The sequence below is a fragment of the Salarias fasciatus genome, chromosome 8 (genome assembly GCF_902148845.1).
Source record: "Salarias fasciatus chromosome 8, fSalaFa1.1, whole genome shotgun sequence".
Taxonomy (NCBI): Eukaryota; Metazoa; Chordata; class Actinopteri; order Blenniiformes; family Blenniidae; genus Salarias; species Salarias fasciatus.
In genome coordinates this window covers 10,703,196-10,723,930 of record NC_043752.1, presented here as the reverse complement: position 1 = coordinate 10,723,930, position 20,735 = coordinate 10,703,196, and the positions used below count along the sequence as shown (strand labels likewise).

The window sequence follows — 20,735 nt, the reverse complement described above, 5'->3', positions numbered from 1 at the left end:
GAAGCCGGCAAGGCGTAGTGTGTGGTTGGTGTGAGATAACAAAGGCTGAGGAGTTCACCATTATATAACTTCTGTGGAGGCTGAGGAGGTGGAGGAAGAGGAGGAGAGGCAGCAGGGTTAGCACGTAGGAAAAGCAGGGCAGGAGAGGGCCGGTAGCCTACGTTGCAGCGCTCGTTTGTCTTCCGCACAACACGCGGAACACGCACACCGACACACACACACGCTGGCCTGCTTTCTCCTGCTCTCCATCGCCGATTCAGTCGGCCGCACTTGCAGATACGGCCTCGTAATATCTGAACTTTTCAGCGTTTTCAAGCTCGGCGTTCCCACGCTCACAACCACGCACGAAGATTCTCAAGTGAAATCACCATTTTGCTTCCCCTCTCTTTCTCTCTCGCCGACAGAGTCTCTGTGTGCTGTATGCTGTCCCACCTCTGAGCCGGAGTGCTGAGCAGGCAGCTGCGCACACACACCGGGCCTCTAACTGTAACTCTCATGCTCTAAGGCTCCCTCCAGCCCCACCCGCCTGTCCTCTGATGGCCTCCCACTCATGCCACATTAAACATTTAGTGAGGCACTCTGGATCTGTGTGACACCGTCTTTTAGCACCGCCGGGCTAGCAGCCCTCACGCCGTGGGTCAGAAGCATAGGTGCGTGCTCGCCGGTGGTGAAGCAGTCCACGGTATTCCTAATGTCCGTCCTGGTCACGTTTGTGCAGCTCTCAAATGCATCGGCAAAACCAGTGACTCAGAAAGACCTCCCGTGTTCAGAGTAAGATCTGCATTAATCAATATTGATCCCTTGAGTCTGTTTGTCTCTATGTACTTATGCTTGCGAGTGTGTGTGTGTGTGTGTGTGTGTGTGTGTGTCACAGCCAGCCTTTGCTGCAGTGAGGTGTGACCCAGCGCTGGGTGTATCCCGACCAGTGCAGCGGAAATCGACTGGGATGTTCCTCGCAATATGAGAGGAGACAGGAACTGGATGTCAGAGCTGCGTTTTCAGCCACTCCTGTTCCATCAGTATGGGCCGTATAGCTCTGAAACGTGTGGCTCACTGCATAGGTGAGAGCTGTAGGAGGGGTAGGGCAGGCACGTGGGGTCAGAGCCTCCCTGCTTGGGGTAAACAGGAAGTCACTACTGTCAAGGTTCGCTGTGAGCAAAACAATATTCCTTGAAACGATGCAAAAATGTGCACTGAAAGATCAAGTGTGAGCCGACAATGCATTGCAAAGATATATCCCTCTCTTCAACAGTGGTTCAGTCCGCAGGCCTGCACCATAAACAAATCCCCCCCTTTGGTCCGGCGTCAGTGGATCAGTCTCTGTGAGCATCCATGAAGGTTTAAAATGTTTGTAAATGTTATCAGACTGCATTTTGTGACAAAAGAAAAACATTTCTGTTCTTCCAAGAGTTTAAAATCAGTGATTTACTTCTGAAACAACCAGCTGTGAGCCAAAATGATGTAAAACTGATCAATATCATGCACAGCTCACAATACCTACTTTAAAAAAAAAAACAAGTATCAAGTATCCCTTAAAGATTGCCTGTAGATTATTGAATATTTCTGTAAAATCCAATTTGTTACTCATCACACTCAATATGACTCAGTAAACTTTTTCTTAAGCATTAATATGTTCGCACTATTTGATAAAATAACACCTATCACCATAATTGTCACAGTTATTTTCTAATATTTTGTATTTCCTTCCAATTACCATTATTTTAGGAACACACACCACAAGATGCATAAAACTGATCTCCTGTTCAGTCAGACCTGCAGCCTCACACATTCTCCTTTCGTGTAAATGTTTTTCACATTTCAAGGGCAGCAGTTTGTAAACTCTTGTCACTAATTCAGTCAACGGTCAGTCAGTGGTCAGTGGTTTCTGTCCTGCACCGGAAAATCACCTCACAACTCGAAGACGTGAGGTTAATTGATGACCCCTGAATGGGTTATCTGTTTCCTCTGTGGTGGAACGGTGACCAAGACCTCAGAAAAGCTAAAATACACTGAACAAATTTACAGACACTGTATATGCCATGATTTATGTTTTCACATTTGTGAAGGCCATAATTTTCTGTACTGAACCTCTTCAGTGAATCAATGATGGATCATCCTGAATAACATTTTGAATGAGGTCGCCGGTAAAAACCCTCCCTGGTTGATAAATGGCAGTGGGTTGTACCTGGAAGTAACCCACTCGAGAACACGCAAAGGACCTGGCCTGGATTCAAACCAAGACACTTGTGATGTGAGGTGACAGCATTAATCACCGCATCACCGTGTCAACCGAGCCAACAGTCAGTATAATTCAAAATTACAGTATGAGTAGAGCAGCACCGAGACATGGCCACAAAGTAACACACCTCCCCTATATCCACCTATAGATCCTGTGCTGTGGAGCGCTGCCACGTTCCTCCTCTTGAGTTGCACACATTAAAGTCAGGCGATTCTCTCGAACATTTCTTCTCATCTGTGGTATCTTTTTCTTCATAATTAAATTTCAAGTTGACCTTTTTTGCATTGTAACGACTGCCTCACCGTGCCCTGACCCGCTCTGGGAGATTTGTTGCATTGCAGGGATTTAGTGCTGGTTGCCCTGTATTTTTGGGAGTATTGTCTTTATATTACTTTGACCCCAGGCTGGAAATCACATCCCAAAGAGGTGAAGAGGTTTGCATTCCAGCTTCACAATAAAAATCTGAAGACTGTGTGTGTGCAGATGGCGTGCCTTTATACTATTTGTGTGTGTTCCTCACCAGGCTCCGGGGCTTCCTCCGACTGTCCTAACAGGTGATTAACAGGTGGGAACGGCTCACAGAGACAGAGGAGATCAGATGTATGGACGCATTATTGGCACATTAAGGTATTTATTTTGTTTGCTGTACCTCTCCAGCAGTGAAATAAAAGTGTTGGTGTGGCTGAAATGTTCCAACAGGGAGGGAGTGCTGGGTGGAGGGGGGGCAGTGCGCCTCCTCAGCACCACCTCCCCACATTTCCAGTGACTTCACTGAACCGGAGGCCCAGGTCTCATGCTGCACGAGCCAATTCTCGCGAGGATTCCTGCTCCGTGGCACACACACACACACACACACACGCACCATCATCATCATCACCATCATCATCATCACTCCTCCTCCTCCTCTGCCCAGCCCCTCCCTTTCCGTCGCTGCTCGCCTCTCTCCTCTTCAGTCTTGCCTGCCTGTCAGAAAGGTACTCCAGTGTCGGAGGCTAGGCTACCCTCCTCCTCTCGGACCCCCCGTACGAGAGCCAGCCGCCGTCGTACCCCAAGGCTCGGGCTCCCCTCCTCTCTCACACGGCTCCGACCATGGCAACCACCGCTACTTCCACCCGGTTCACCGACGAGTACCAGCTGTACGAGGAGCTCGGGAAGTAAGCAGCAAGCCGCAGCGTTACACTGTGCATCGTGCTTGTCTTGTCGTTTTTTTTTTTTTTTTTTTGGTCCCCCCCCCTCCCCTCCCCACCCTCCCCACCCCCGCAGCCTCGCCTCACATTATTTCTGGTTAGCCAGCCAGCTAGCGGGGCTGACAGTCCGCCACAGCCGCGCACGGACGAGCCATGTTGGGCGCTGTAATGATTTGTCATTGTCGCGCTGCAGCCGCGCCACACTCCCGCTGCTATCGGCTAGCTAGCCGCTCCCGCAGTAACGGGCAGCGCTCGGTGAACTAGCCCCACGGGCCACCACCACGCTGGTACTGACAAACTAGCCGAGCCGCGGTCTTATCCGCCCGCCGCCGGCGAGAGGGGCGAGCGCCGCACAAGTTTTTTGCTGCATTTAGCAGCCCGCGGCTCTTCCGCCTATGCTAGCCGGTGTCTTCTGGTCCGCCGGAGCCGCCGGCGGGGCCCCGGGAGACGCCGGAGACCTGTGACATTTCACCGGCCCCGCGGCTCTGACAGCTCGGTGCGGGCTCGGCGGACCTGATGAGGCTGCGGTGTCTCGCTAAACTAGGCCGGCTCACTTTTTCTTTTTTTTTTTTTTTTCCTCCACAGCTCCGAGCAGCTGCAGATGATTTGTGTAACCGTGTTGAGTAACGCTACCTACCCCTGGATCACTTAACGAGGAAGTTATTCGGCTGCTTTAATGTGTGCGCTGTAATGCCTCCGCGCGCCAGCTGTCACTCACGCCGCGGTATCAATACGGGCATTGTGGGGGGGAGACGGGGGGTAATCTCCGATCACCCGCATTAAAACGGCGGGTTTTTGCGTTTTACTGTGTAGGAGGGAGTGACGTGTTTTCTCGGTATTTTGATGACGGTGAGAAAACCGGACCACCACCTCCTCTGTTACAGCAGCAGCAGCATCTGTTGTTCTTCTTATGCACGTCCGTCCACTTTAACTTTATTCATCAGCGCACCTCATGCAGGTGAGGGATGTGCAGGCTGCCTCAAATCCCACCAATCCACTAATCATATCACGTAGAAATAAAAAACATGACGGAAAAATATGCACAATTAGTTATATCCCCAACACATCCAGTTTCCATCTTGGATTGAGTGGAAGGAAGAAAACCACATAAAAATGGTGTATCTTGCTGGGATTGGCTTCATAAAGCTGCATCGAAGATGGATGGATTGGTAAATATCAGTCTGTGCAAATGTACGCAATAAAAAGAAGCACTTTCAATTTTTATACACGCCTGGGAAAGTGTCGGCGTGTCATAGTTGATGCTATTGCACCATCCATTGGCCATAAAGTACATGATATAGTGAATTAGTGCCCGTTCAGCGGCTTCTTTTATAAGAGTCACCGCTGCAAGTCATTGCAACTTGCAGCATAAACCCGACGAGTGTTTACTCTGGATACAAACGATGCTCTCTCACACTCATGGTTAAGACTTATACTGATATAAAATACATGTAATACAATTTTAAAAATAGCATAAAGAGGTCAAATTAAAAAGAACTAGGTGAAAAAACTCTACAAAGGGTAACATTGTGAACGAACAGGCTTTCCACATTGAAGTCTATGGTACAAGTAACAATTTGTATGAATGCTGATAAGCAGTATTCTTGATAATTAATGAGAATTTGTCAGAACTTATACCAGAAAATAAATGCTCTCCAAACTCACGCAAATGATTTGAAAGCCTTTTGCCTGTAATGTTGCCTGTTGGTTTAAACCTGCTTTACGTCACCACCCGATGGCACATCGAACATGCCGCTGATGCTATGCTAAGTGACACAGAGAGATGAAGACTCCCAGCAGTTTTTCTCTTTTCAGCTCAGGAAAGATGGAGGATACATGCCATTCATGATTTGGCACTGGATAATTGAGATTTTGCAAGTTGTATGTCTTTGCATCTCAAATTGGGAGGTTGCTATATTACAGTAAGGCTTCGTCATTATAATACACTTGTTTACTTCACATTTTTCATATTTATAATGCAGCTTTAGGTGCTTCACAAGGGTAAAACTACATTAAAATTAATAAACCTGACGTAACATTTTCATGGGTCAGTTAAGAATCTGCTCACTACCAGTAAGTCAGGTGTTGTTTTCTAAAAGTAACACTTATGATTGAGCCATGTTTAATATTTAAGGGCAAATCTGCGTTCATCCAGGGTGTTCTATACTCAGATCCTGTTAAGAGCTTCAAAATCCTGCTCTACTAATTGCTTTTAGTCCGGCTGTTTGTACTCAAATGAGCAACAGCAGGGGAACACTAGCCCTATAAAGATACACTGGCCTTAATTTCCAGCTGCCATTTCCACTCTGTCCCCTAATAATTGATGGTAATCGATGGCACTGATTGCACAGGCAGTGCTCTCGGCTCACATGTGCACACCTACACAGCCCGCGGAGCGGCTGTGGCCTCCACTGCCCCAAATTCTTCTTCTCTCGACTGGCACTTACCTCTTGCTTATGCTTCTGCATGTGTTTGCTCCGTCATAGGTTATTAACGTCAAGGCACTGACTCGTACTTGTGTCACCTGTCACCTCTCATTTATCTGTAAATAATTGAGACTAAGAGCAGAGTGGTGGGAGCCGAGTGCAGCAGAAAAGTAGCGGCCCTCCAGATGTAGTAGTGAAAAGGAGTCTTCCGCCTTCAGGAAAACTGTAAGGACGGAAACTGAGGGTTGTACACGCTGCGAGGCGTTACAAAAATCATGCATAATTGCTTATTCCGTAATGCTGAAAATTGTACAATTACCAGAGCTGCAAAGACGGCATTCATGTAGGTCAATATGAAGCCTCCTCAGTGCAGCAGCTGCCTTGTAGTCTATTGTCCCCCTCCCTTTATGTATGAATAGATTTATGACTGTGAATGCACTGAATGTTGACCATTGTTGTGTGAGATGCAGCCTGGTCTTTGCACTGGCTGATGCAGATTGAATTTCCTCCGGGATGTTTTCTTCTGCATGTCAAAGATTAGCAGAAGAAAACTTATAATCCGGGCCCTCAGCTCACATCTACACTCGTGTTCAAGAGTAGCCTGTTGTATGTTGGTTTCTTCATTTGACTCTCCTTTTCAGCTGTGTGAGTGTGTGTGTGTGTGTGTGTGTGAGTGACAAATTGTTAGCATACACAAACAAACCACTGCCACATGTGTCTGCCGTTTCAAATGTCACACTTGGTGTATGTGTGAGGGAGGGTGTGTGGAATGGAACTGATATTTGGTTGTTTATGTTCTTTCTCTTTAGGGGAGCTTTTTCCGTGGTGCGTAGGTGTGTAAAGAAGTCATCAGGACAGGAATATGCTGCAAAAATCATCAACACTAAGAAGCTGTCTGCAAGAGGTACGGTAACACCGAGACGGACACTGATATGTGCACGTTTGCCTTGTTTTTGCTGAATATTGACGAGCATGCGTGTCTTCATAATGTGGCATTTCAGACTGGCTCTGCATTAAAGCTACACTTCTTATGTAAACAAGCGTGGACGGCCGGTTTGTGGCTAATCCCATAAGCTAAATACTTGACAAATCAAGGTACTTCATCTTATTGATGGACAAATCCTGCAAATTCGATATTGCTATAAAGCAGTTCAACTGATTGATTTTCAGCTTGGCCTGCTGTGGCCTAACAGAGATATTGAAGTTATAACTATCCTAGTACTGTGTAACAAAAAAAAAATCCCCCGGTTCATGTCTGTTTGCGGTATATATCTCTCGGCCTTCTGGGAAATTTAGCGCATGCATCGCAGTAGCAGTGGAAATCTTTAATTTAGCCGTTGCTTCTGTTGGGCGCTTCCTATCGGCCTCCTCTTGGTGGTTTAATGACGGCCTTTATAAACACTGTATCGAATGACTCTCAGTCACCCCTTTGTGGTGCAATTATAGACAACCGCCGAGCAACTAATTGATCCAAATTCCTCAGAAGCTCTCTATGTATTTCAAGATTTGGCCGTTGCGAGGTGAGTCGTTGATATTCACGTCGGACTGCAGTCCACACCTGTGTTTTATCCGTTGCCTTCAGCAGTGTGTCTGCCCGCGCAGATCCACACCCACGTGAACATATCTGGCGTGGCGTGCCTTGTCGTAGCGATGACGTGAGCCCGTGTCACTGGGTCAGAACCTCCCCCGGCTCGTGTCGGAGATACTTAATTGCTTTCTCCCTTCTGTATTAGGCTGATTAGTCCTGCAGACTCTCGTTCCTGGCGTTCGCACAAACACATGTACACTTGACTTCCTTTGTTCTCCTTTTTTTTTTTTTTCTTCTCCTGCACTCTCTTGTTACCTCAGTCTCTCTTTCTCAGCTAGCCTCTCTCCCTCATTGCCTTTCTCTCGTCTTTCTACGAAGGGGGATTGGTTTGTATTGAGGCTAATCCACTTATGCTAAATGTATCTCATCAACCACTAAGACCCCACGGATTCCATAGGCGCCTCCCTATTTGCCCTGTTGTTGTCTGCGTCTGATGGCATTTGTGTGTGTGTGTGTGTGTGTGAGACAGAGGGAGCAGGGAGTATCGCTAATAGAGCATGCCTGCTTTGTAAGTGTGTTGTAATGCCTTTATTGTTCCATCCCTACCATCAAGTGTCCACACAGGGCAGCTTCCAGTATTAATGTTCCGCCAAGGAAAAGGAGGGCTCAGCAGAAACTCCCGAGCTCTTTGCAACATGCGGCGAGCTCAGTGTAGACCGGTTGCGAAAGCACGTCAGGAGGGGACGAGGAGGAGATGGAGGTTTCTAGTAGCGTGGCCACGCGAGGCGCTCGGTGACACTTCCTCACCGGGGAGGCGAGGCGCAGCGAGACAGAAGGAGACTAGATGAAAGTACAGCGAAGCAGAGGAACGAGGGCATTTTTCGTGCTCGGAAGAAATGCAGTGGGCTGCTTCGCTGACGTAACATGCTACCTACACACACACACACACACACAAAAAAAAAAAAAATTAGAAGAATGACACGCTGCGTCCACGCCGGGCGGCCGCTGCGTGAGCAGGCAGCTTGCCCGGTAGGATTTGAGTGGGTTTTTTTTAGCCCGATGGGGAGAGTGTGACCTCACGCGTGGCCTGGTGGGTAAGTCTCTCAAAGCTCTGGTAAACACTGCAGTAATCTGAGGAGGAGGTGGGGGACGGGTGGGGAAGGAGGGAAGGAAGTGAGGCAAGACGTGAGGTTAGGGATGGATGTAAGGTGGATGAAAGTCTGCAAAATACACACTTTCAACGAAAAAGCCCGTAACACCTGATGCTCCCCTCAGAAAGTCTTTTGGCTTCAGTTAATACAGCGAGGATTTTTTGATTGGCTGTAAATTCTATAACAGACTTAAAAAATTAATAAAACACTGTGTCCGACATGAATTGCTTGTGATGTGCTTTTAGTTTTACACGGCAGTAGGGAGAGTTGCTGCGTTGGTGTAATACGAGTTTGCCCGTGCAGACTGAACGCTCTGCTTTATTTTGTTGATTGAACCGACTCTGCAAAGTGGATGGCTGCTGCATTGTCTGCTGCAACACTTTCTGCAAGTGTGTGTGTGTGTGCGCGCATGCACATGAGTAAGAGGGAGAGTGAGTGTGTGGCTGAGTGAGTCAGAGTGAGACAGACTATCCACTTTAATGTACTACCTTAATACTTTCCCCCTCAGTGTTGTTTTAAGTGTCCCGTGGTCACCGCCCAGCAGCTGTGCAATTGTCCCAGTGAAAATTATTTCGGTTGTGCTACTTAACAAGGTGTGAATAATGCTCAGTAAATAGTCAACTTTATAATTTAATGCTGTTTGTTTATCTTTTGCAACTTAAGGCACTCATTATTATTATTATTGCCACCAAACCATTGAGGTTCAGCTCTTGCTGCTGCCTATTTCCCAAACTCTGTTTTGGCTCTGGGCTGGATGGTGGAATATTGACGAGCATTCTGATTTCACAGCGAGAATATCCCCGGTTCAAATCCAGTAGGAGCCTTTTTCCGGCGTGGAGTTTGCATGTTCTCCCTGTGTGCTTGTGGGTTTTCGCCACGCACTTTGATTTTCTCCCACAGCCCCAAAAACATGTCTGCACGCACCTTACCTATGTTGGGATTCCGGCATCATGAATCGCCTCCATTATTGCAAGCTTTTTCAGGGATTTCAACCAGCCTGAGCTGGAGGGAACCTCGCTGGTTTTGAGTTACCGTTGGTGACAAGCACGGCCGGTCAACGCAGGATACGGCGCCGCTCCTACCTGCATAATCTTCTCTCCCTGGATAAAGCTGTGTGTGGGATCATGCGCCAGTGTCATAGTGCAAAGCATTCCAGGATTGATGAGATTGAATCTGCTCATATTCCTCAAAAACATTAAGTGAATCCGGTCACTTTACCCAGCGGTCATGTCAACGAGGCAACTCTATCATATTGGGGGGGAAAAAAAAGGTTACTATGTCCACTCGGCTATTGTATTTGGATGATTTGTTTTGTTGGTTCATCTGGAGGTCTTTTTCTTTTTTTTAATGCAGCATGTGGCTGAGATGGGAGCGGAGCACAGTACAGTGATGAGCCTTTCAGTTCCAGAGTTGGTGGTCCGATCCCAGTCTGTACTTGACTGATTGACTGATTCCTGGATTTACAGAAACTGTAAAGCGTCTGATGCTAAAGGCTCAATTTACTCAAGCCTTTGTTTAGTTGGAATATTAGTAAAACTCACAAGGACTTGAAATCAAATATCAATTAAATACATCACAATACTGCTTAAATAAAACCCCAGCGTGATTGTGATGATACACAGTATAAACTGAATCCAATATCACCGATTGACAACGTCACAAATCCTCCCACAAATTGATTAAACGCCGCTCTGATGCTGCCACCTCCTGAAGTGTGTGTGTTGCATATATTCCAAGAGGCAGATGTACTGTTCTGGCTTCCTGCTTTAAAATACTTCCCCAGCGTTGACATTTTAGGCCATCTGTTGTGAATGCTGGTGTTTAAATCGCTCTATAGGGCGAGACTGCAGGGAACGGCGGAGCAGCATTATCTTCTTTCTTTTCTATAACGGATGGTCCGGCGCCGACACACCTTTCCTCTGCATTTAAAGGAGGCGACCTGCTCTTATCATGGCTGCCATTTAGATACCTCGGGGTCATTTTACTTTTACGGGAACCATCGTCTCCTGAGTATCAATTAGAAAAAAAAAAAAAGAAAAAAGCTGCACATAAAGGTCACAATGGTCATCACCGTCGCTGCTGCTTTGTGTTTATATCACACTGCAGAACTGATGAGGCTGATTATATCAACAGTTCTCGGGGAATATTTACCAACTGGACAATAGTACCTCACACGTTTTCCTCAACGCTCTTCCTTATTGGCGTTGTTCACCCGAGTCAATTTTGTATTGAGTGGCTGTGTTGTTGAAACAGCTTCAGTCCTGTCTGTCACATTTATTCATTTCCTTTTCCAAGGACGCTACACTGTGTTGCTTGTAATCAAGTAAAAATCCAGATGTTTGGTCATCTCGCCTATACTGTGAATGTCTTTTTGTAGGATTTGTCTATATTATAATTCCTTGACTAATTGTTCCACATTTTTGGAAGTGCCTGCGGTGTATCACTCTCATCTCTCTCTCTCTCTCTCTCCTTTGTCTGAGAGAGTAATTACAAAACTTTTTGGATAATGTTTGCGTCATTGCCTCAGCTAATGGTTACACCATTGATATTTACTGTAAATCACTGGATTCTTCTGAAATGACTCTTGGCTGTTTGGAATGCATCCATTAAGTCCAACAACATTTGAAAAGACTAAGATTAAAAGCTGAACAGTTTAATGACACTGTTACCATTGCAGGACTAGATCTGACATTTGTTTGCTGTTAGTAGAGCTTTCATGAGCATGCTCGTCTAACTACATGAATTGCAATAAGTATAAATACTTAAGTGATCATATTGTGCTTTGTGATGACTTCCTCCAAAAACAGTGCTCTTTCTCTTGCCCCTAATTTACATCTACACATTTTTTGTGCTGTTCACATCAACCCTGTTTCCACCAGGTGTAAAGTAATTTGAGCTTTCAATCATTTTAATCAATGAATTGTGCGGTTTTTGTGAATTAATCATGCTTTTCTACTCTAAAGTTCAGTCAGTTCGACGTATGAACGCACAGTATGTTGATGCTGCATTGATGATAAATGTGCAGTATATTTTGCAGCACTGGATTTGATTATGTAATCAAACTCATTTGGTATAAATATTTTCACACTAATGTCACTTGTAACGTTGTTTTGCTTTGGAGAAAAAGGTATCATTTACAGTACATTGAAATGTCAAGTTTCATGTTTTTACTCGCTTTAATCGCAGCTTGTTTTTCAATGTCAGTGTCAGAAGATGATCTTATAATGTCTGTGGTCACACAGTCAGAACTTTACACAACTGGCTCACAAAAAAAGGCACCAGAAAATGTGATTCAATTATTGCAGCACTCTGAAGTATTTCGGTTCACGATAAGGTGAATTCTTGGACTGAATCTACTTCAGTGCTAAACCTTTCCAGTACATGAATGCTACTACAAAAACTTGTATTTTTTTCCCCACTTGTTCAGTTCCTGAGGGCACCGCCAGCATTAACGGTGTTGTTTGCGTGAATGGAAGTGTGTTGTCGCGGTTCCCACCTTCGATTCAGTGAAGAGCAACATCATGCAGCCCAACTAGCTGACCTACTGCAAGACGACGCCCAAGTGTATGAAATCCAGCGTAGCAGCCCATAAACTGATACGACTTCTAAAATAACAGTATGAAGGGGGTGTTAATCCACGATGATCGCTGTGGCGTTGTAAAAGGATAGCATGAAATGGCTTGGTCGCGTTGGGTTAAACCACAACATGGAGTCTGCATAGAAAGTCGTCATCCATCTACCGCCGATTCTAGTAGAAGGAATCCGGAAAATGCTGAATCTCATCCTCGGAATGCTGCTACAGTATCAGTATTGACAGACTGGATTTGGTTCTGTCACTTCTTCCCAGTCCTAACAGTTTGGTTGTAAACTCGGCTGAAACAGATTGAACTGGATCCTCAAGCTTTCAGTCAGATTGTCAGCTTTGTGTGGCAGAAAGAGGAGTGAGTGAGTGAGTGAGCGAGTGCGAGTCTGTGCGTCGGGTCCTCTCCATCCTTCTCAGCTGATGTAAGATGGCTGTGGGCCCGCCCCATGGCAAAGCAGATGGCCAATTAGAGAGCAGCAGGAAGTGCCAGTAATTACCCTCCAGCCTTCTCTTTCCTGTCTTCCTCCACCACACACTCTCGCACCAACAAATAAGGAGATTGAATGAATTAGTGAGTGCTGCAGCGACACTGCACCAGGGCAGACAGTAATACGTGCACACTTGTACACACACACACACACGCACACGAGCTGTGATCCTCTTCTAGCAAATGGACGTTCCATGTAATCCTCCCTCCTGCTCTGTCTGTCTCTCCGTCCTGCGTCACTGCTGTAATTAGGAGGTTCGGGTCTCTCCCTTATTCACGCGCTTTTCTCTCAGATGAGTGGAAATCTACACCTGCAGGGTGGCGGCGGGGAGGTTAGCGTAAAAGTAGACGGAGACGGAGTCGAGCCGTGTGCCGGAGGGAAGGGGAGAATCGGGTCGTGAAACTCGTCCAAATCAGCAACAAGTTAAAAGAAAGTTGGGTGGAATAACGGCAGACGTGACGGCCAGGAGACAATGTGGCAGCGCAGAGAGGGATCCTGCATTTTTTTTTTATATATAATGATGTGCCGGTGTGCTGTGTTGTCGCGCGCTTGTAGCAGCGCAGCGGGGTGAGGTGAGAGTTGATTGCTCAGCAGCAGCATGTGAATTTTATCAGGAGCTGTTGCTGCACCGGGGAGATGAATGCAAATGTTGGCGAGGCTGCCTGCGTGTGGCGTTATCGCCGTGGGGCCGAGACGGCTTCGGCACCTTGATAGTGTGCGCGCGCGCACACACACACACACACACCGGCTGACACACTAAGTCACGTTAGATCTTAATTACAGTTGCCCCTAGTGACCTCTGACCTCGGAGGATGACTGTGGGACTGCGGCAGTGGATACTCTTTTGCATGGTGATTATGTGGTGTAGTTTCAGGCAATGTTGAGTACTAAAGACACAAAGATCACATTGTAATCCAGTTTGCTCTGTGTGTGTTTCTTTGATAGCGTATCAGAAGACGTAAACAAACATATTGGTTATTGGTAAACTGATCTTCCACATTAAATCAAATGAATATGTGGTATCGGTGTTTAATCGTCTTCGAGCTCGTGGTTAGACACATTAACTGCACATTGTGGTTGATCAGTCACGTCCTGCGTTCGTTCAGTCAAGGCATTTTGATCTGCGCTGTATTGATAATGCAGTTGAACCGTACTGCGGGTTGTTTCCGAGCAGGCGGAGATCTGCTCCTCACAGGGGAACCAGGCGGCTTGTTTAGCGCTTGTTTGGTGTCCAGACTTCACACACTTCAAGACCAGCGTTCGCTCTTCCACAGACGAACTGCGCCAAAGGAGCGATTGCACCGACGTTTTGTTCTGAATCGAACACCGTCCAAGCGTGTGTGAACACACCTGAGAATTGTCATGCCTCTGACACACTCATGTTCACACACTTTGCTACCGGATTCAGTGAAATCCTCACATCCTGATACTGCTTTGGTCATGAGGTGGTGTGTCAGTATGTCTCTGTGTGTGTGTTTTTAAGCTTCCCCTCCCAGACAGAAGCACAAATACTGCAGTGTTCAGTAACCGGACTTCACAGTCATCCCTCTGCAAACACACAAATACATACAAGAGTGTGTGTGTGTGTGTGTGTGTGGGTGTTTGCACAAACTTTCTACGCACACCTGTTAATTGGCACTTGTGGTTTTATGATCATATATGAACCCACATGACATTAGTCGCACTCAGCTTGAAACTCTTACAGACGGGAATGTCGCTCCTCCACCCTGTAGCTGACAAGTTACCATACAGACATAAAAATGTACATATAATCAGATTTTTCTTCAAGAAAATCTTAATTTCTAATGTTTTTCTTCGGTCATGCTTTTTCAATCTTCAGCATCGGGGGGAAAAACAGGTTATCTTGGAGGGAAATTACTTTGTAACAGCTGCTGAAAGTGTGAGCTTTAAGTTATTTGCTGTGATTGTCGTTGGAAAATTCAATTTCAGCAGAAATAATAAGAGATGTTTGACCGGATGGCAACAGGAAAGGTGAATTGTTGTCGGGTATTCAGTGTAGCTTAAAAATATTGTCCCCGGCTAAAATTGGTCTAATGGTTAATCTGATCACTGTAGATTTAGGTCCTTCACTGCGATCAGCCGTAACATTATGAGCACTGACAGGCGACGTGAACAACTCTAACTTTCTTTGTATGTGGCAGCTGCTGAACATTTTGTGCCCTAAGTGGTGTGTGAGCCTTGGCAAGTGTGAGAATTCTAATGAGTTTGACTATTTTTGTGTTGCTAATTGTGTTGACTCAACAAGTTGATCAGAGCATCTCCGTGACTGCGGCTCGGATCAGTTCTATCAGTATCGATGGTAAAGAACAGAGAAAAGAGGGAAGCTGCTGGCAGCGTCGTGGACAGCCATGGCTTATTGATGCACGTGGGGAGTGAAGGCTGGCCCATTCCAACAGGCGATCTCTCAAAGCAATTGAATCAGGTCAACTGGACTTGATCATATTTCCAGTTGACCTGATTCAATTGCTTTGGGAAGCCTCCTACCTGGACAAATGAGGATCTGCGTCCGGGTGAGCTTACGGTAGCTCAGGCTGCTCGTCTGAGGATTCACGGTGCGTCTGCAATCACAGGGTTGCAGCAAAATGGCTTCTAAAGTCGTAGCTAAATACCTCCCAACACTGATTTTTATCATGTTTCATACCTGATGCACTGCATACACTCGAATCACTGAATCAGTGGGATTTAAGGGTGTTATAGCCGTTTTCTGCATGCGGCACTGGTACATTCAAGAGATTAATAGAAGAAGAGAACCAAGAATTGAGCGTTTTTCTATAGAGCAAAAGATTCTAACAAAGGCAGTAACAGTGTGTCAATGTGGCCGACATTTTACCCATGATGTTATCATCCCATCATTTTCTGGTGCTTTTTCCGTCACTCGACCATCACAGCCGACCTCTGAACCCCTCCCACTGTATGATCACTGGTCAAAAATGTGACCTTGGTTGCTCATCTTTAGTTTGATGATGGTTCATATCATATCAGTGTGTAGCAGGCCTCGCAAGTTGCACCATTCTCATAGATATTTAAATTTTGTTCTGGAATTGCTTATTGTACAGCCATTCATTTTCCTGTAAGCCGTGGGAGTGTATGCATTTTTGCCAGTCTGATATGTTAATAGAATGCTGGACAACTTTTCATTGTATCGTTGTCTGAATATGTCCATAATTGAACATTTTATGTGCCCATTGTTTATGTTTTAATATATTGAAATTTGTTGTTTTTGTCTCCTCAGACCATCAGAAACTTGAGAGAGAGGCTCGTATCTGCCGCCTCCTGAAGCATCCCAACATTGGTGAGTTTCTGTGTTTCTTCTTGTGTTACACAGTGCTCTGTTCACTTCATTCTGAAGCTTGGAAATGAGTTATGATTAAAATTTATATATTAAAAAAAAAAAAAAAAAAAGGGGTTTTCGAATATCCCGTCTACTTATCTTCATCAGATTCTCTTTGCATAAATCAGTCGGTCTATAAACCTTGGTGTTGGCACTGAGGATGTGTCTATGCAAATGAGCTCCCGCTTCTGAGAGACGCTCTTCTTGATGGATGGGAGTTTCATAAGTTCATCCCTAAGAAACCTTAAAATTGGTACGACCGTCCTCAGCCACTCCCTTAAGAGAACAAATCGGTGAAAAGATGAGTTAATAGACCGGTATCGCAGTGTCGCCGCCACCAGTGTGCTTATGGATTGAACACGTTCTTGTTCAATCAGTTGTCTTTGTGGGAAAAAAAATAAACGTGGCGTGACAGCTCACTTGTTTTCCCACACGTTGGGAAAACATGCAAACTCCACAGAACTACCCTCAGAGTTCTTGTTACCCTCGTGATTAAAAGATCAAATTCAACTGTAAAGGTGTGAAAGGGAAGAAGTAGATTCAGTGACACCTTGGTGCTTCTAACTCTTGGTTCCCTCATGTCCTAGTTTTCCTTCGACCCCCCCAGGCGCTCGTTCGCCCCTCGCCTACTTTCCTGTTCTCTCCCTCTTATAGATTTTTTTTTTTCCCCCCCTCCCTCTCTTGTCCTCTCTGCCTTTTCTGACATATTTTGGCATCGTCTTCGTCCAAACTTTAGACAAAAGAGGGCACAAAAAGGAGACAGATGGAGAAACGAAAGCAGGAGGAGTCAAGAGACAGATGGAGGGAGAGCGAGAAGATGGGAGGAGGAGGAAAGAGCAGTCGCTCTCGTTTCTTGCTGCAGGGGCATCCTACTTCATCTTATTATACAACCGATATTCGCTTTACATAACGATCGCCGTTTCTCCGCTGACACTAAACCTAAGCCGTTATCTCGGACCCATCGCCGAGCGCCCGGCTCCCGCTGCGTCGCTCCGCCGCCGCTTTAGTGAAGTTGACAGTCTGGCTGAGGTGGTGACCAGATAACCACCGGATGAGGGCATTACGCTAGTCATCACTTCACCAAGTCCTCACTTGCCTCTGTCCACATAAAGAGATTTCAAGCCAGGTTTTTTTTTTTTTTTTTTCTTGTCTACATTTACAGTTTACTTGTTAGATTTCCTTAATTAAGAATGAAGGGATCTAAGCTGTGGTTGTGTCCTATGCTGACACTTTCTACCATCGACTAACCAGTTTCCTTGACAGTGCAAATACCTGTGACCTTTTTCTCTGTTATTTTTTGAATCATTCTAAACGGTGAAACAGGTAGTTTCTGATTCTTCAGAGCGTCTCATTATTCTTTTCTTTGACATGTAAAATGAAATATTAACATCTGAGCAGGCGAAGCGGCCTCTTCTTGATGTGCGGTGCCCTGACAGGTTAAATATGCGTAGCTGCTCATGTAAAGGCCCTCCTCATGAATTGTTAAACAGTTGATTGTTTGCTAATGTGTGAAAAAATGTGTTCGTGGTAGTTGAATCATGAAACACTCCTTAATGTAGATTTTGTCTTTTCATTTGTACGTCCACAAGCTAGGATTTTGATTGTGTATCGCGTGCTGTATGTCAGTGTCAGATGATTTTGCTGTGGCGTTTTTAAAAGTAGCTTGCAGGCTGAAGTGTGGGCTCCCCTTATTATCAGAATGTGAAACGTGTCACTTGGGTGTTTGATATGTTGTGCCTCGGCCCGTCACAATGTTTCCAAACTGCCTCGTCACAATTATTTTTGCGTCAATGTTCGGATTGTTTCCTCTCTTTTGGTGTGAAAGGAGCTGGATGAAACAAACGGGCGTGTATTGTTTCCAGCACACGATCGGAGGTCTGACTGGCGCTCGTTTTAATGATACCATCTTGTGCACCCTGCTTCTGCTGGAGTTTAATGGCACATACATTCCTCCCCCCCCCCCCCCCCCCCCCCCCCCCCCGCCCCGAGGCATTTAACTTCTTCTACTTGACCGGCCGCATTTTGATAACCATCTATTGACATTAACATCATGGAGTCAGTTGTAAAGCCAAACACCGCAGCACCGCTCCAGGCTGGCTTTGGTTCCGAGCCGGAGAGCTTGGAGGAGGCGTTTTCTTGCATTTGCTGCACACCGCGCTAAAACACCATCATAAAATAAAGAGAGAGGCATTATATACTATAGTGGACCACGATGGCTCAGTGTCGGCGTCGCTTTACCGTCTGGGTTGCATTTCCTCTATGAGATGTTTTCATTATAGGTTCATGTCAAACTACCAGCAACAAAACGCACTTCCAAACGATATCGTCGAGCTTCACTAATTACACGCAGTGTGGGGCGGAATTAAAAGGTGGTTAATTGTCTAACCGCCGGGTGCTCGTATACCTCCGTGGTTTTTCCCAAAGAAATCGATACATCGCAATCATCTCTGACATTTATTTCCCCAACTCCGCCTCTGCTCTCCTCGTTCTCTCAAGTCTTTTTTTTTTTTTTTTTCTCCATCGCAGTCGTCGACGCAATCGCAATGTTTTGTTTGTCTTTCTTTACCTGACGGCTGTCTTCATGTTTCAATTTGCAGTGAGACTCCATGACAGCATTTCAGAGGAAGGCTTTCATTACCTAGTCTTTGACCTGTGAGTATACCTCACACACACACACACACACACACACACACACTGACATTTTATCCATGTATGTGACTACTGTTTCTGTAGGTGAACAACTCCTCTCTGTCTCTCCTTCCCTCCCCCACACAGGGTAACAGGAGGAGAGCTTTTTGAAGACATTGTAGCCAGGGAGTACTACAGTGAAGCCGACGCCAGGTAAGCTCCCCGCGCAGACCCGCTCCGAACGTGGAGCCGCACATGCACGCGCAGCCGCCTAATCCCGTTAAAGATATCAATCCTCACTCTCGTGCAGGCGCACGGTGACGCGCTGAATCGGTTTGCTTGTATTCCCGTCTGGAAATGCATCCTCTCCTCAACAGGTGCATTAATATACAGCTCCCCTCCTCTCGTTGAGCGTGTGCGTCACTCTCCATCTTCCCTCTGTACCGACGTATGAAACAATTATTGGAGACGGAACCAATTACCATCAATTTCAGTTTTCATTCAGTTCTTCGAGTCATTTCTCAGCCCAGAATGGGGAAGACGTGATGCTTTACTGTTTCATCATACTGTAAGTTGAATATTCTGTCGTCCGAAACAAACAACTTGATGAGATTGGTGTTAGTTTATGACATATTCAGGGTCTGAAACTGTCAGAAGTCTGTCACAGAGAAAAGAAACACGGTCTGAACCCGTCTCTGCAGTGATCCGATGCGGTTTACAGGGTCGCTGTTATTGTCTTCCTCTGCTGTCTGTGCTGAAGTTTCACTCAGGGTGGAGTTCACGTCCTGGAAATACTCTTGAGACTGTCTGAAGGAGCGTTACCCAGCGCCCCCCCCCCTCTCCGAGGCTGTTTACTGTACCAAACATCCGCTCCTTCATTAAACTGTCACTTGCTGCTGGTCAGTTCTGGGCGACCGTTAGGTTGTTAAATAGCCTTCATAAGAGAGTCATTGTGGAAGACTTTGACTTTTTTTTTGTTTGATACTGATCAAAAAACTAAAATGCCAAGCATATAACTTTGAGATAGACTTTTTTCTTAAAGTTGTATTCATGCTAAAATCGATTGGTATCCAATTTATTTTCTCTCTGGATTTCTGTCAGAATTTGAATTTTGCTTCATTATCTTCATGAAAACTACTGGAAAAAATATGACACAAAATGGCAAAATACATTTGATTTGCTTCCAGCCTTTCCTCATCCTCGATTTCTTTAGATATTGTAAGTGTAGATTTGTAGAATCTTTTTTTAGCATGCCTTCAGCGTTCAGTATGGACAGAGGTGTTGTTATTGTGATATTTTCTATTTTTTGATGCTTCTGAGACGGAGGTGTGGCACACTAGACATCATTAAATGGCCACAGTGCAGAAATCCCAGTTGGCCTCCATGATAACTAGTATATGAGAAGAGAGCTCCGCTTCTCTGCTTTCTAGTAGTTTTTTAAATTTTCGAGATATCATGAAGATTGGAGCTTTTATGGTGATGAGAAGTACGCATGTGGAATCCCCTCAGCAGCTACGGGAGTGAAGTGAAAGTGTTAATTGGACATGCGAAGGCTCTCCGTCGTCCTTTTGTTTCTTCCTTCATCACCGAGTCTCCTCCTCCTTCCTGGCGGCTGTGTAGTGTGCAGCTTGTGAATTCTACAATTGGATTAGGGGTCTTTGTCTGCTCGTACACATGGGGTGGGCTACACACACACAAGCGCGCACACACACACACACAGTGGAAGCCACGTGGATTAAGCCTGGGCCATTTTCTGTAGCTGGGCTCAACCTCTGACCCATTAACCTTTTTCAGAGACGTGACACGAACATGAGCAGCGTTCAGGAACGTCAATAGGATGGACTTGCGCTGGCTTGTAGGTAAAATTTTACAAGGCGTATCGGGTGGCGACGTGCTCGCCGTGCCAGGGAGAAACATCCTCATCCGCCAGAACTGAGAGATAATGGCAAAGATATTGGTGGCAGCTGAATTAACGCCCCCATTAATAAAAACGCTACTGTGACAGAGATTTATTGACTTGGTGGCGTGTTGCCTCCCACACAAGTTATTTAGTATTGATTATTCAAATGCTGTCTGGTTAATCTTTGTGGAATAACAGTGGCTATCATGGTAAATGGTGATGCAGTTGTTCAGTTCAACATCACGGCTCATCA

At 45.8% G+C, this 20,735-nt stretch overlaps 1 protein-coding gene across 11 annotated transcripts in view; it reads left to right on the top strand.

Annotated features, from left to right (window-relative positions):
• Positions 1-3,155: 3,155 nt before the first annotated feature.
• Positions 3,156-20,735, top strand: part of LOC115393101 (calcium/calmodulin-dependent protein kinase type II subunit gamma-like) — a 37,873-nt gene continuing 20,293 nt past the window's right edge. For 2 of the 11 annotated variants that reach the window (XM_030097933.1, XM_030097931.1), the window contains exons 1-5: positions 3,156-3,393; positions 6,662-6,756; positions 15,856-15,915; positions 18,552-18,606; positions 18,730-18,795. In XM_030097933.1, the coding sequence (XP_029953793.1) occupies positions 3,329-3,393; positions 6,662-6,756; positions 15,856-15,915; positions 18,552-18,606; positions 18,730-18,795 (341 nt within the window). In that variant the 5' untranslated portion in view covers positions 3,156-3,328. The remainder of the gene's footprint in view (positions 3,394-6,661; positions 6,757-15,855; positions 15,916-18,551; positions 18,607-18,729; positions 18,796-20,735) is intronic. The other 9 variants (XM_030097929.1, XM_030097928.1, XM_030097937.1 and 6 more) reach the window with 5 other exon arrangements.